This window comes from Suncus etruscus, chromosome 9 (assembly GCF_024139225.1).
Source record: "Suncus etruscus isolate mSunEtr1 chromosome 9, mSunEtr1.pri.cur, whole genome shotgun sequence".
Lineage (NCBI taxonomy): Eukaryota > Metazoa > Chordata > Mammalia > Eulipotyphla > Soricidae > Suncus > Suncus etruscus.
Window position 1 is genome coordinate 98,893,661 of NC_064856.1, and position 17,873 is coordinate 98,911,533.

The window sequence follows — 17,873 nt, forward strand, 5'->3', positions numbered from 1 at the left end:
GGTACATTTAAGAATATCATGCAATCTGTGTACATATCTGAAAGAAATAAGACATGACAAATTAAACATAAGCCTCAATAAGTAATATAAATTAAAAGAGGTTTAATAAAATAAAATATTTAAATTTATTGAATTAAAGTTATTTGTGCTTTGCCTGAGTTTACACATATTCTACTTTAAATATATCTTTGTCACACATGAATTCTCCGAATGACACCATATTTATGTGCATGAGTGTTTTATTCAAATGTTGGCTATATTATTCGGTTTTCCATATCAATAAACCCTTAACCAAGTAACAATATTTGCAAGTGCTTTTTGAAAAATATTCAAAATATATTTTAAAACAAAGTTACCCTTGATATTAAGCTAATTTATGTAACAACAATCAATATATTATTATATATATACATTATATTCTATTAGCAAAATCAGGGTTATTTTATATAGCTATTTTACACACAGATAATCCAGACATATAAACATTATTCTTTTTTGTTTGTTTGTTTTTGGTTTTTGGGTCACACCTGGCAGCGCTCAGGGGTTACTCCTGGCTCTATGCTCAGAAATCGCTCCTGGCAAGCTCAAGGGACCATATGGGATTCTGGGAATCGAAACACCTACCTTCTGCATGCAAGGCAAATGCTTTACCTCCATGCTATCTCTCTGGCCCTAAACATTATTCTTAATGTCAAAAAAGTTTTCAATAACTTATGAGTTCAAAACAGAGTTTCTTTACTTACTACCATCAAATTATATCTTATATCTCATCTCAATGTAATGAGAGATTGTGAAATATTGTATTTGTGACTAAGAGTATTCTACCTAATTTAATTTAAAATATTTATATTTGAATAATGTTTTTCAAAAATTATATTAATTTTAAAAACAATTATGAATATATAGTAAAATCACGGAAATAAAATTTCAAAATAGTAATTATAGGTTGCAAGCATAAGTAGATATTTAGAATTAGAATCTTTTAATCAATGAATATCTTAAGGCATTTAATAATAGTGTTAATAAGAATTAATAAGGAGGCTAATAAGAACATTACCAGATTTTATTTTATCCACTGATAAAGAATTACTTCATTTAACTTGGTCACAAATTTGCTCATTATTAACCTTAGTCAGGTTGTGAAATGATAGTTACATTTGAGAAGAGAATTTCTAGTACAAACACACTCACTGTTTGACTCAGTTAAAATCCAAGATGCTGCTCCACCCTGCAGTTTTGACTGCAATTCTGACTGATTTCTTTTGTGAAATTGGACGCTGAGACCCCACAAAGCTCTCAATTTCTTTTTTGTTTTGTTTTGTTTTTGTTTTTGGGTCACATCCGGCAGTGCTCAGGGGCTATTCCTGGCTCTATCTATGCTCAGAAATCGCCCCTGGCAGGCACAGGGGATCATGTGGGATACCGGGATTCGAACCACCATCCTTCTGCATGAAAGGCAAACGCCCTATCTCCTGTCCCAAAGCTCTAACCTTATTCTTCTCTCAACCTTCTTTCATAGTTTAAGGCTTAACTTATGAATAAGGACATGAAAACTTCAAAAATATTTTCCTCTCTAGTGTCTTTTCAGCTTGTACTGAGAGAGAGGGAGTAACTGCTTGCAACTGAGCTTACCACATGAAGTGGCTTCTTCAAGTGGATCTTTGACCGGTGATTCCAATCAGCAGCTACAGGAGATCGTCATAACCCTTACTGATCTTCACTGATAGATTACTTCATCAGCGGTTCACTATCTTATATTTCCCCTATTTATGTATCTTTTTAACAAATAGAAAGATTGGGGAAATTGTTGTCATACACATGTAAAATAACTTCACTTTAAAGACAGGTAAAAATCACTGGACAAAAATGCATAAAAAACACACACACAGAGATTGCTTTGCTAAAGTATTATTCTAGCCTATTAATTCTAGTTCTTCACAGATTCAATATTTATATTATTTGTAATCTTTCTGGAATTTTTAATGGACCAGTTGACAGAGTACTTTAAAATGATGTAGTATTCTATTATTTAATTTAAAATATAATTCTAAGCTTAAAGTCAACAAAATGAAAACATTTTATTTTGTTAGTTTTAAAATAGTTTTAAATCCTATTTTTAAGAAGAAAATAAAATGGTGATTAGTTTTCAGTGGTTCTGCACTTAACATAACTTAAAGTGTCTGATTATAATTAGATTATAGATTATAATTAGAGAGATGAGTCGAGATCAATTGTCTCATCTACTTAGAGCTGTTACTGATTTTTTTGTTTAGAGTGTGATTAATGTGAGTTTAAGATACATTATAATACTATAAAATGATAATGTGATTATTATTATTAATTGATTAAAAACTACCTAGGTATTGAAACCTATAGTGTACCATAATAAATATTTTATAAAGAAGATACTCCGATAAAGCATCTAAGTAATATCTCAATTTAAAAATAATACCATTAGAGAGTATATTCTACTTGAACCCTCTCCATCTAAGATATCATTTCATGACATCTGAGGATGGACTAAAGGAAACTTGAATGACTATCATAAAATGTTTTGAATATTCAAATAGAAAAATATATTCAAAGTGACTGTTTATCAAGCACTCTTTAAATAACTAGATATATATTTAATGTGATATTATAAAGATATTCATGACTGGGTTTCAAGCATATAATGTTTCAACACCAAATAATTTACTAAAGACCTCTTCTCTTACCAATTCTCACATCTCCCCCATTTGCCTCTCACCAATCTGCTTCTAAAAGGAACATTTTGTTGTCATTTTGAACTTTACATATTTGAAGATATAAGGAATAACCAATTTAAAATGCATTTTTAATTTCTCAGATTCTAAAATATTTTATAAAATTTATAAAAATATAATCTCATGAACTCAGAATTCTTGCTTTCTTTCTAGATGCTCTTTGTCTATTAATCTAGACCTCATCTTGAATTACTGGGGAGAATGTTAGATGACATTTTCATTTAGAACAAAGGAAAAAAAATAAAGGAGAATGTGATTTGATGAGAGATATGGTCATAAAAAATCATTGCAACACTAAATAATTTGAATATAAAATATAAAGTTTCAAAGAAAGAATAAAGAATTGGGTAACTAATAGACCAAGTATAACAGGCACAAAAATTGGTTAGAAAAAAAGTAGTTAGAATAGGATCTTACAAAAAGATATAAAATCTGGGACTTTTATTTTGGGGCCATTATTGTTGTTTTTATTTAATTTTTATTTTGGACCATATCACATGATGCTCAGAGTTTACTCTTGGCTCCTTGCTCAGGGCTCACTCTTAGCCATATTGCAGGAAATATATGGGATGCCAGGGAACAAATCTGGATCTGCCACACACTAGGCAATCTCCCTACATATTGTATTATATCTCTTCTTACTGCTGGTATTTTCAAAGCCTTGATCAGTGTAAGCCTTACATTTATTATTTAAAACCTTCATATTTCAGCTTCTTCTCAACATAATTTATTTATTTTTAATTTAAAAATTAATGAAGTTTTCTAAATTATAAATTATCTTTCCATAATAAACCAGACTCTCATAACGTAAGTGGCTAAGGAAATGATTTTCCTTCAGTGATATTTCTACACTTTGTATTCACAGCTTATTACAAATATTGTCATATGCATATATACATTTAATTCAATGGAAAACTTTTTAATTCAATAAAAGAAGTAACAATATAAACATAAAACTATAATAAAATAAAATTTATCTTCATCAATCTATGAGTGAGTACTGTTACTTGATTGATAGATCAATCAGGAATATATTTTATTCCCTGCATAATTCTATTCAAACATCTCAATTATTTGGTAACAATAATGACATAGCATACTTTGCACTTACTGAAGTTTGGAAACTTTTATTATCACATATATTTAAGCAACAACAGCTTTATTAATGATAGAAAGAGGCTTCATTAAGGTTAAGCATGAGTTGGAGATAAAATTCATAGCAAAGATGAAAATAATTAACTTTGTTTCCCAACTAGAATTGTTTAAAAATATTGTACAATAGCAAGAAAATGAGAACTATTTTGTAGTAGTAACTTGTATTGTATAAGAAACATTATAATATTTATAATTAAAGCATATTAAGAGAATCTACTTAGAACATTATTATCGAGACTTGGCTACTTACATACTATCAAAGTTTAGTGAATGCCAATTTGCTTTTCTGCACAAAGATCCATTTTGTCAGATACTCTGACACTCAATAATTGCTAATTTTCTTCCAAAACCAAAATCAGAAAAAGGCAAGAAAAATTATTATAAAATAATAATCCAAATCCATTCTGAATAATTACTTGAAAATATTTTGGTAATCTTAACATATCTTCAAGCTACTGCAAGTTTACACAGGACCTTGAATTAAAAACAAACTACTACTGATATAGAAGTGTATTTATTCAAAGATCAATAAAGCAAGCTAAAACTGTGACTACACTGAAGTGTCTTAAAATAAAATCAGTCTAAAAAGTAAACAAAATTGATTATTTAATTTCTCTGTAAAAGTAGCAAAATTCTTAGGTCCTAGGGATCACCTTTTGATGCCTATGTCCTAGAAAATTTGGTTCTGAAGCACAGAATATAAACTTCAAGGACAACACAAACATTTTGTAGGACTTTGAAAACTCAGTAATGGTATCCCAAAGGCTTTTCTAAACAATCCAGGCCAAATCTTAAATCATTGTCATGGTAATGAACCTGGCTTCTTTTTCATATTGAATTATCATGCCTCAAGCAATATTACCTTGAACACGCCCCCCCCCACAATGTTTATGTGGTGTCAATGTTAAATAAACTCTGAACCATGTTCTTATGAATTTCTGGGCATAAGTTAGACTAGTGTCAAATTAGTGAAAAAACGAAAAGAATCAGGAAAATATTAAAAGTCCAGTATGAACCATTTCTGTGATTCTCATTTGGTAGGAGAGAATTACCAATAAAATCAGTTTTTGGAATATATAATTGGTTCAAAGGTTTCTTGTAGATAGAGACTAACATTTCCAAAATAGAAATTGGGGAATGGAAGACAAAGAAAAGGAAAGACAGAGAATCTACACATTTTTAATTCTTTGGTAAATTTTACAGAAACTAAAGAAATATAGTAGAAAAAGTAGAAAAGAAAGCACTCAAAGTCATCAATTTTATTCTATTAAATATAATTTTTCTATCACTGAATAGTTACACTTTGTTTAAATTCCACCTCATATCCTCATACACAGACATACAGAAGCTTTGTTTGACTCTTTATCATATTCAAATCTATAGCAAGGATTCTCAAACGTTTTAAATGAGTACCTAGGACATATTTTCATCCTTATAGCTAAAAGCACTAGAGGCCCCTGTCTACTCTTCTTAATGGTCCAGCTTTATTTACTGAATATATGTGAAGCTCATATTTGCTTTGAATCCAAATAGTGCACTTTCGTTTAATTACTAATCAGACTAAGCACATACCAAAATGATTTGTTGGTATATAATATATTATATAATACTTATTACATTATGTAATACGATATAGTATAATATATATCATATTTTGTGTTTGTTTGGGGCATTGCAATGCAGTGCTCAGAGGCTTCTTCTGACTGTACTCCAGAATAACTTCTTATGGGATCAGGGGACCATATCTGATGCCAGGGATCAAAACTGGGTCAGCTGTATATAAAGAAAACATCCTATCCACTGTACTATTTCTCAGTCCAACCTCTAAAGTTATGTCTTAAATAGGCTTTTTTTCTTCAAACTTTAATTATTTGTGAGGGCTACACCTACTTGCGCTCAAAACCTACTTCTGTTTTGGTTTTTCTTTGTTTGGTTTTTGGGCCACACCATGTGACACTGGGGGTTACTCCTGGATATGTGCTCAGAAATCGCTCCTGGTTTAGGGGAACATATGGTATGTCAGGGGATTAAACCGTAGTCCATTCTAGATCAGTGTGTGCAAGGCAAGGCAAAGGCCACCGCTCCGGCCTTAACCTACTTCTGATTCTGTACTCAGGGATCTTTCCTAATCAGCTGATGGAAACATATGCCTTGTCAAGGTTTGATCCTGCATCATTCCTGCCTAGAATGAGTTTCCTACTTGCTTTGCTATCTATATAGCCCAAATTGAAAATTTTGTTACTGCAATAAGACTATCTTGAAGGTGGCTATTTCCTACATCAATTCTTTTCCATTAGAATTTAAATCTCTAGGAATATTTGCTTCCTCAGTCTCTTCTGATGAGAAATGAGTAAAAAGAAACATATACTTGTTTCTCATGAACAAACTAGTTTCTCATGAGAGAGAATCAAAAATCACATTCCCTTTCTCTTGTCCATTAGTAGGTAGTTTCAGATGGAAAAGAACTTTTCTTAACTTCTTTCAAAACAATATGACCACTCTTTCCAATTAATAGACAAACACACTTTGTTAAATCTTCAAAAGCATACTTAGAAAGTTTGATAGACATTCAAATTACCCATACATTTCAATGTTTATTGGAAATGTAATAAGTTCTATGAACCCTCAATAAGTTTTTCGAAAAGAAAATTACATGTGTTGCAGAGCAGTATAGTTGCAGAGCAAGGTGCATTGCTCCACTTAGATCTTGTGGATTAATTCTGATTATTCAAATATACCAAGATTTATGCTTTTAATCTGACATGAGCAATGAAAATTCTGATGAAATTCTGATGAAGTGTCATTTCTAATATACCATACTGCTCAGAAAATCTTAATGTCTACATTTAAAAGTATATTTTACTTATTGTGACTTGGCCATACAAAGTTAATTAAGATTTTAAAGTATGAAGCCTAAGGATAATTCTACTATTATATGGTGTGAGTTATATAGTTATAACTTGTTATGGTGGGAGTAAATTGATAAAATATTATTGAAGTACATAACATCTCCTGTACACACATTTTTATGTAGGCCACCCTTAATATCTAGATTATTATTGCATATCACAAAAATTAACTTAGTTTTTAACCACTTTTATATATAAGAATTAAGCTTTCTTTTGTAATTACCATAAAATTACTGTTACGTCTTTGTTTTAATAAAAAGGAAAATAGAATCTATAGTTCCTAGGCAATTTATTTACACTTAGCGTTTTCCTTAGAAAATTGATTATTAAGTAAGATATTTCAATCTATTTGTTTGACCCTTTTGAAGGTAATGCCTGACACCAAATTTTCCTCAATGTATTCTTCATCTCAGTATTTCTCAGAGTGTATATTAGAGGGTTGAACATTGGAGTAATGATCGTGTAAAATAGTGCCAATATTTTGTCTTCAGGGAAAGTAGTGGGAGGTCTAAGATAGATAAAGATGACAGGACCAAAACAGAAAACGACCACAGTGATATGAGACCCACAAGTAGAGAGTGCTTTGCGTTTTCCCTCTCTTGATTGGTTTCTTAAGGTGAATAATATAACCCCATAAGAGAGAAATAACACCACAAAGGTTCCTAAGGATAGTATACCAGCAAAAGCAATTATGAGGATTCCACTGATATAAGTATCGGTGCAGGCAAGCTGAAGTAAAGGAAAGATATCACAAAAATAATGATCAATTTCATTTGGACCACAAAAGGGTAAATTGATTGCTATTATGAGAAGAGGAAAGGCATGGACTGCTGCACCTACCCAGGTCGTTAGGACTAGGAGATTACACCTAGTCCTATTCATAATTATCATGTAGTGGAGGGGTTTGCAGATGGCAACATAGCGATCATAAGCCATGACAGTAAGAATGAAGATCTCAATACCCCCAAAGAAGTGCATAGTAAAGACCTGTGTTATGCAGCTGCTGTAGGAAATGGTTTTTCTTTCCACTAGTAGATCTCCAATAAATTTAGGTGTGACTGTGCAGGTATAGCATATGTCAATTGAGGACAAATGGATGAGGAAATAGTACATTGGCTGGTTAAAAAGTGGGCTGCATTGGACAGAGATCAGAATCAGAAAGTTTCCTGCCAACAGGATGATATAGCAGAGTAAAAAGAGCACAAAACAAAATAGTTGTGTGTTGTGTCCGTAGGAAAGTCCAAGAAGAATGAATTCTGAGATGTTTCTATGGCGTTCCATTGGACTTTGAAGATTATCATACAATGGGATTTATAGATCTGTAAGAAATAAGGCATGTCATAAGTCAGCAAAAGTGCAACTACTTTAATAAATTGTTAAACTTTATTTAATTAAGCCTTATTTTATTTGTCATGTCTGAGTGTATACAGCTATTAAAACTAATTCCTTAACAGCAATAAAATAGTGACAAATTTTATGACTGATATGAATTCAAAATACTTATATATGAACAATAGCAATTTTAAGTATATTAAATCTAACAAAAGGTCAGAACATATATTTCGAATTGTCCCTTATATATTTTCTTTCATAAATATGTTAGAGAAAATATCTATACATATTTAAATTATGCTTACATCAGCTAATTAATTCTTCACTTTAATTATTGAACAAGAATTACTAAAATAAATTAGTACATACTAATTTAAATATTATTCTATACTAAGTCATTAACATGGTCAATTATTAATTTAAGACAAGATATTTCTGGTACATTTAAAAATAAAAACAGTTAATAATTGTACAGGAAAATAAAAATTGTCATTTAATGAGTGGAGTATTAAAATAATTTGCATATGTATATTGCTCTTGTTACTTCATTATTGTTCTTTTGTTTTCTTTTTGTTGCCACACCAGGCCTTATTTCTGAATCTGCTTTCAAGTATATCTTCAATCAGGGATCAGGGGCCAATATTGGGTTAAGTCAGTGCTTCTCAAATAGTGGAACGCACCCCCAGGGTGGGGCTTGAGACTCCTTAAAAGGGGGCACGTTTGACCTCGGCAAACACTGTCATAACAAGCTAAGCTTCGTGATTATGTCTCTGTATGTCTCTGGAGCTGAGAGTTGCTGTGTCCTGCTTCAAACCCTGCTTCGAAAAGCTATATGAATTGCAAAAGTGCTCATTGTAACCATTAATCCAGACATCACCTCTGATTAAAAAATCAGCTCAAATTATTTTATATATTTTTGGTATGCAGGTTAAAGTTATTTTAATAAAGATACTATTTACAGATGCGCGGGAGGTGTGAAAAGTGTTTTTTTCTTCCTAGGGGGGGCATGACAGAAAATATTTGAGAAGCACTGGGTTAAGTAATTAAAACATGCTAGATTGCATTCAAACTATGTACTCATATACTTTACTATCTCTCGAGATATGCTTCATAACTTAAAAGTAATTAAAAATAAATGAGCTATTTAGAATAAATTTAAGATTTTATTCACAACTGTTTATGAATTTCTCACATACAATGTCTCAATAATTGCTTTTATCAATACACATTTCCACCATCAATGTCTCTTCTTTCCTACTACTCTTCTTCCTGCAGCCTGCCTCTAGAGCAAACATTTTCTCTCTCCTCTTTTATTATTCCTTTTTTCCTGATAGGCAATATGGTTTGCAATACTGTCACTGGAAGGTTATCATGCACACAACTTGACCTCCTTTCTGCACCTAGTCTTGTACAGTGATCATTCCCAACTATATTGTCTTTGTGGTTTACATTTCTGTACTAACTATACTTTTCAACTTTATCCACTATGACAAGCTTCCAACATTGAATCAATCCTCCTAACATGCCATTTATAGAATCTTGTGTTTTACTACACTCTAAAGAACAAATGTCAATAAAAGTGAAAATAATGTAAGAACTTATAGAGAGTTTTATGATAGTATAATCATGAATAAATGTAATAATAAAAATAAATGGTAAATTCAGAATTTTATTTCTTTATACCTAATGAATATCTTAATACATTACTTAATCAGGATAAAGCAGACAAAAATAATTGAACTCAATTTCAAAAGTCATTTTATCTTCTGATGAGGTAATTCCTCACTCCAGGGAATCACATAATACTGGTTTAACATTTACATTATTTGAGATAAAAAGTGACAGTCATGGGGCCGGAGAGACAGCATGGAGGTAAGGTGTTTCCCTTTCATGCAGAAGGACAGTGGTTCGAATCCCGGCATCCCATATGGTCCCCTGTGCCTGTCAGGGGCGATTTCTGAGCATAGAGCCAGGAGGAACCCTTGAGCGCTGCTGGGTGTAACCCAAAAACAAAAAAAAAAAGTAGCAGTCATATGAATAAAAATATTTTCCATTTTAAAAATATTCAAATTTGTTAAAAATATTTGTAAAGTATTAACTCTATTGTTTCACAGATTCAATAATGATATAATAGGTAATTAGGAATTGTAATATAATTAAATTAATAATTAAGTAATAATTAAATTAAAGCTAGAGCATTTGAAATTATTCATGTTATAACATTATTATTACTCTAATTTAAAGTGTGATTCTCAATTCATAAAATTAAAACGTGTCACTATTATTATAGATTTATTCAACTATTCAAATGCAATCTCAGACTTACTTTATAAAGAAAAACAAAATGAGTTTTAGTTCTGTTTGTGGTTCTGTGATTAATATAACCTAAGAGGACTGAACCCAATTAGTCAGAGTTAGAGACCAATAGATCGCCTTCCACTGATTGCCACTTACAGAATCTCTAAATGTGTGACAAATAAAGTTTTTTTGGGGGCCCGGAGAGATAGCACAGCGGCGTTTGCCTTGCAAGGAGCCGATCCAGGACCAAAGGTGGTTGGTTCGAATCCCGGTGTCCCATATGGTCCCCCGTGCCTGCCAGGAGCTATTTCTGAGCAGACAGCCAGGAGTAACACCTGAGCACTGCCGAGTGTGCCTCCCCCCAAAAAAATAGTGTTTTTTTTTAAATATATATCTATATTAAAAGTTGGTTGGAGTGATAGTAAAAATACATGACATAGCTTAGACCCAATAAATAAATAAATAAGTACATTTTTATTAATTATAGAAACATTGAAGTGTCAGTTCTCTCATAACAAATAAAGGTGAAATAAGGTGCTTGATGCCAGCAATAAATAAATCTCTGAAATCTCTTTTGAAAATTGTATGTAACTTGGTAGTTATTCAGTCATTCATCTTGATATGTGAAGATATAAAAAACATCAAATTTTAAAAACAAAATTAAAATATCTAATCCATAACATTTTTGTTTTATGAAACAAGATTATGAAAGCAATATTATGAAAACATAATCTTCTGAAATCGGGATGTTTTTGAAGGTTTCTAGATGGCCATTGATATTTGGTCTGGAATATCTCTTAAAATCCCTTTCTTTTTATTTGAAGAAATTTAGGTTTTTAGCTTTTAAATTATGTATTTAGAAAAGAGAGAAAAAAAGAAAGGGAAAGGTGAGTTGATGACAGTTAAGATCAAAAGGCAACATGACATTGAAGAAACCTTGCATATAACACTAAATTTGCAACAGAAGAAAAAAAATAATCGGGACAAAAATATTTCCTAAAATGGTTATAACGCAGACCACACAGAACCATAAATATTTTTAAAAGCTTGGGGCTGTTAAACGGACCATATGATTACTAAGTAATTTCTTTTAACATTTAAACCTTTTGTACCTTAGCTTCTTCCTTACTATATTTAAGAAGTTACATGATTTATACATTACTAAGGGAAGAAAGAATGAATGTCCATGACCCCATAACATATGTGCTTTTGTTAATTTGTTTTGCTTTGTTTCTGTTTTGGGGCTATATTTGGCTGCAATCAGAGGTTTCTCTGGTTTCTGGGCTCAAATCTCTCTTGGCATGGGGGACCCTATGGGACTCGGAATTGAACCCAGGTCTGTCTGTGGCTCAACCACATGTAAGGAAAATGCTCTAACACTGTTTGACCACTCCAGCCCCATTTTTTAAAAAAATTCTTTTCATGACCTTTCCACCTTGAATGCATTGCTGACTTGCTGTAAATATTGCCATGTTCACTTGCTTACATATCTAAGTTCAAAGGAAAAATAAAGAAGGTTGGAAGCATCAAATTAATGAGTGACCAAGCAAACCTAAACTATAACAATCTGCAAGTGAGAAAATAATTTATTTTATGATGGATTAATTATAAAACTGAATTTGTTTATTTAATAATTATCATCAAAAAGTGCTTTATTTTTTGTAGTAATTAATAAAAATAATTAAGATTATTCTGGGGGCCGGAGAGATAGCATGGAGGTAAGGCCTTTCATGCAGAAGGTCATCGGTTCAAATCCCGGCATCCTATATGGTCCCCCGTGCCTGCCAGGAGCAATTTCTGAGCATGGAGCCAGGAGTAACCCGTGAGCACTGCCGGCTGTGACCCAAAACACACACACACACATACACACACACACACACACAGATTATTCTGACTGCATGTAAATATATTATTCTATTTAAAATAATCATTTCATTTGGGGGAGACCACCTCTAGTTGTAATCAATGTTTTTTCCTAGTTCTGTGGTTAGGGATCATCTCAGAAGTGCTCAGGAGAAATGTTGGGGATAAATCAGGGTTAACTGCACAGAGAGAAACACATATGTTATTTTCCTAGTCCTGAATTTACTTTTGTTTAATCCAAACTTTGCATCATAATTATTTTTCTCAAAATAATGATTACCCTGGTTGACTCAGATAAAAGTACTGTATTTTAAAATGGTGTCTTGAAAAACATATATTTTTAAATTATAGGTGAGTATGCATCAACTGCTTGATTCCACATCAGAGTTTATGAAAAGCATTAGAAATGAACTGGATACAAAATTATGTTCTAAACACAGACATATTTTTAACTATGTTCAATGAAAATTATGTTTACACCAAACTATAAGAAGAGAATCATGTCAAACTATTTTTGAGTAATTAAATTGTATATAACAAGAAAGTTGTTCCCTTTATAAATCAATTTTGTAGACTTACAGAAGATTACATATAACTAGATGACAACATGGTCAGAAGAACCATTTCTAAAACATAGTCGTCTGGGGTTTCACTTACCATCACACCTTAGTGACTCCCTTTAGTCAAGCTGCTCCAGGATCTGCTTTGCAGTCAGATTGTCACTATTTGAAGCTTTCCTTAAATAACAAATATGGACTAAAAAGAAGATTATTACAAAGTAATCTGAGTACATTCTAAGTAACTATTAGAAAATCTTTTGCATCTTTTGATATATTTTAAAACTTCATGTTAATTATTCACAAAAAATTATCAGTAACACAAAACTGTGACTTTATCCAATTCTATGAAACATGGTAAAACTGAGAAGTCATTTTAGTGTCTTAACCATAATGCAGACCAAAAGATATCTTTTAATTCTTATGGGAAAATGTTAGGTTCTTAGGACTTTTCTTTTTTATGTAGATGGATGTCTGATACAAGTTGGTTCCCAAAAACAGAATATAAATATGAAGCACAAGACAAACATGAATAGATATTTGAAAGCTCTTGGTAGTTCTATCCCCCGGAGGAATTTCTAAACAATTCAGGCCAAATGCTATTAAATCACCATCACAGTAATATTTCTACCTACTTCTCTTCTTTGCATTATCAACCTTCATGTACTCTTTCCTTGGAGATCAAAACGAATTAAAACATAAACTGATAAATAATTTAATCAGAGTGTCAAAAACTTCCATAAATGTTATGTACGCTATTCCAACTTTCTAACTCATGGTGGAAAATAACACTGTCTGTTATGGTATCAAGTTAACATCCCAAAATATAAAGTGAGATGTGATCAGATAAAAACAGATAAGGGCCACAAAGCAAATAAGTGTGAAACACAATTATGATTTTCAGTTAGCAGAATAGAAACGTCAATAAAATCTATTGTGTAGAATAGATTACTGGCAGTTGTTTTAGTAGCTAAGCAATTAGATTTATGAAGTAGATTGATGGAGTTTGTAGAGAAGAACAAATAAAATAATTCATGTTTTATTCATTCTTTATAAAAATGACAAGAAAAAAGGAATAAGATATGGAAAGGAACAGAGTAGAAACTCTTCAAATACACACAGTATTTTATTATTATTTCATTTCTTCTGTTAACATAATTTTCACTTGTCCTCATGTGCATACGCTGCAGCTAAATTTGTATCCCCCCCTAGATACAAATATATGGCAGGATTAAATATTAAAAATAATAGGAATGACAATAATTGCATCAAATGTAGAAATCAAACTATTAAAAATAATTATACTAACCAAAATGCGCTGAGACATCACTGGGTATTTTGAGGTTCTTATTATTTAATATAAATACAATAGTACATATAAAAAGCTTACATACATATATATATATACATATTTAAGTACTTTGTGTATACATGCATATACAATTTTTGTAAAAAAAAGTGTCTAGAGTTTGGTTATCTAGTTTACAAATCTATCAAACAAGAGAAGATAATGGACATTTTTAAATATAGTGGTTGCATGTTTGTCTGTGTGTCTATGTGTGAGTTGAAACAGCCAATGAACAAGAGAACAGCTAAAGATTGTATTTTAGCATCAGATGAAAAATCAGAGAAAACTGTTCCTTGACCCAGCATGGCAGAACACTCCTATCACAAATAATGTATTTTCTTGCCTTTCATAGTTAGCCTTCTCCCTCTTGGAAGTTTGTGACTTTCAATGATTTGAAAATCTAGAAGTGCTAGACTTGTACATGCCTGCAAAGAGACCCATCTCTGACTGTTCAGTCCCACCTCCTCCCATAAGTCTTCCAAGAATGTACTGTCTGGAATAAAGATGTAATAATCACATATGTACATAACAAAGATAAATCTGAAATTTCTGGGCAGCAGTTGCCAGAACTGTCTTGCCAGTCCTGTTACTGTGTCCTTCCTTTACCTCTTTGTTTTTTCCCAACATGTGTGTTTCCTGACTTTGAACATGTAAATACCCTTAATTAATAAATGTTTTTCAATAATTTCATCATATGAAGACATAAAAAACAATGTTTCATTGTTTGATGCTTTCAACACCATGCCCAGTGTTTATCCAATTTTATTCAAAACATCCTGAATCAGGGGCCGGAGAGATAGCATGGAAGTAAGGCATTTGCCTTGCATGCAGAAGGTTGATGGTTTGAATCCCGCATCCCATGTGGTCCCCTGAGCCTGCCAGGAGCGATTTCTGAGAGTGGATCTAAGAGTAACTAACCCCTGAGCAATGCCGAGTGAAACCCCAAAACAACAAACAAATAAATGAACAAAAAAACATCCTGAGTCAGGGTCCCGAGTGATAGCGCAGCAGTAGGGCGTTTGCCTTGCACACGGTGGACCCAGGATGGACCTCGGTTTGATCCCTGGCATCCCAAATGGTCCCCCCAAGCCAAGAGCAATTTCTGAGCACATAGACAGGAGTAACCCCGGAGTGTCACCAGGTGTGGCCCAAAAGCAACAAACAAACAAAAAACAACATCCTGAATCAGTAGTTGCTCATGACTTATTTCTGCTTTCTGCTTAAATTCACTCTTAAGCAAAACTCAAAGACCTAGACAGGGTTTACATTACATCCTCATATCTTGATTATAATTCTACACTTCAAGGCAGAGAGGAAAATTCCCTCACACTCTGAACTGAACGAAAGAAAAAATAACATTGGGAAGTAAATTATTTAGTCATCATAAAATAGAAAATTTTCATGACTTCACTATAAAATAAAGGAAGTCAACCAAAGATTTATATATAATCTAAGCATACTTGTCTATCAAGAAAAAAAGAGGGTTTTTTTTTTCACATGATGAAGATGGGATGGGTAAATTTGTAAGCCAGAATATTTTTTCATAATATTTTACTTCTCTTTTTTTTTGGGGGGGGGGGCACACCCAGTGATGCTCAGGGCTTTCTCCTGGGTATGTGCTCAGAAATCACCCCTGGCTTGAGGGACCATATGGGATGCTGTCCTAGGTTAACACATGCAAGGCAAATGCCCTACCACCTGGGTCACCGCTCCAGATCCTATTTTATTTCTCTCAACCCCAAAAGTGCTGGGGGAAGTATATGGGTCAAAGAAGATCTGACATTGGGGACAATGTTGTAGGGTCATGGCCCAATTGGTAGTGAAGAATAATGAGTTTGTAAAATAATACACAATCTTTTAGTGCTGTCATGATCAAAAATATAAAACTATTATGATATTTTTTCTTTTCTTTTCTTCTTTTATATCTTTATTTAAACACCTTGATTACAGACATGATTGTAGTTGGATATCAGTCATATAATGATTTTTATTTACATTTATTTAACATATAAATGTTCTTTTATATAGATTTAAGATGTATCTAAATATAAAAGTTTATGATACTGCTATTAAAGAGTATTGAATAAGTATAAATATAATTATACACTTATTTTATGTCTGAACAGCCAACGCAATCTTTTTTTAGTCTCTGTAAAATTGTAGGCAAACTTCTCAAAATATTATTAAATATATGTGTATTACTTAATCATTCATTTATTCCAATCAGAAAGGACCAAAATTTTTAATAGAATTTTTATTTTATCATAGTGGCTTACATATCATTGACAATAATATTTTAGGTACATATTAACATAAAATCAGGGGAATTCCCATCACCGAATTGTCCTCCCTCCACCTCCGTTCTCATCCTACCTCCCATATCCTCCTCCCTCACCCCCGGGGCTGCTAGAATAAGTGGTCCCCTCTGTGCCTAGCTTACTACTTAATGGTTCTACATCTGTTTGGTCTTGGTACCTCCCTTATTTTCCACTCTAGTTGGGAGGCGGGACTAGATAGTTCATGTTATGCAGTTTTGTTTTAAGAAGAGAAAAGTAATAAACTGGGGAAAATAATCAAATACGCCGAAAATGGGCGGAGTCCTTCTGGACGCTCTCATCCTAGGTTGGAGAGACGAAGGGGAAAAAGAAGTTGAAACACCCCAACAGTACAAAAAGAAGTGTCAAATAAAATATCCAGTGAGCAATCCAACAATAAAGATAAGCACCACATAAAAGCCATGGTCTTGAGATTAAAAATATGGCAGAGCACATAAAGGAAGAAAAGAAGAAAAAAATATAAATGGAAACAACAACTTCAATAACCACACCAAAACAAATCGACAAAAATCAGATAAGTAAATAAAAAATTGTTTTGTGCCTTTTTGCCTTTTTCTTTCTTTTTTCTTCCCTCATGCATAGGCACAGTAAGTATTGGGGTCATTCTAAAAGGAATTCCCTTGGCTTAAGAGGTACAGGGTTTCTCTACCCTTGAAGTATATAGTCATGGGATTAACTATAGACTCCTTTCAGGTTTATTTACTCTCCCCTTGGTGCTTTTGTGGTGTATGTAAGACTTCTGCTCCATCCTGGGTGATAAAATCAGACCTCTATATCTAGAGATCATGGTATCTGCACAGGTCAGGGAGTGGAACTTATGATGAAGTCTTTCTTTGTGGTTCTAGAAGTTCTGTTCCCTCAGTGTCATTTTAATCTGTCTTCTGAGGTTGGTGGTCTTGGTCTTTGTGCTGATCCTAGGATGGGGCTTGGAAAGCGTCGTTCTTTCTGTTTCCAGAAGACCCATTCCATTAATATTGTCTCAGACAGACCTCTGGAACTAGAGGTCATCGTTATTGTGCGGGTCATAGCTCAAACCCTAAACTAGGGCTTTTTTATTGGACCTAGGATACATACAGTCCAGTCATGGTCCTATCAGCCAGTCATCTGTAAATCGCGATCTTGGCATTTGGACAGACCAAAGGGTGACAAGTCTTCTGATTTTGTCTTATCGTTAGCTGGTGAGGTAGGATAACTTACTCTTAGGTCAAGTTGTTTCCAGTTTCCTCGTTGTCAGGATATCATATTAGAGCTGGCACTTGTTGGTGTCTGAGCAGTATTAAGGATAGGATCAAAATTTTTAAATGGCATAT

General features: G+C 32.7%; 1 protein-coding gene across 1 annotated transcript; it reads right to left on the reverse strand.

Moving 5' to 3' along the window:
- Positions 1-7,174: 7,174 nt before the first annotated feature.
- On the reverse strand, positions 7,175-8,110 carry LOC126018627 (olfactory receptor 4P4-like). Its single transcript, XM_049780728.1, has one exon. The coding sequence runs from the start codon at positions 8,108-8,110 to the stop codon at positions 7,175-7,177; it is 936 nt and encodes a 311-aa protein (XP_049636685.1).
- Between the last annotated feature and the right edge of the window lie 9,763 nt (positions 8,111-17,873).

Coding starts and splice junctions, on each gene's coding strand:
- LOC126018627 (XM_049780728.1), bottom strand. CDS start 8,110: ATGGAACGCCATAGAAACATCTCAGAATTCATTCTTCTTGGACTTTCC.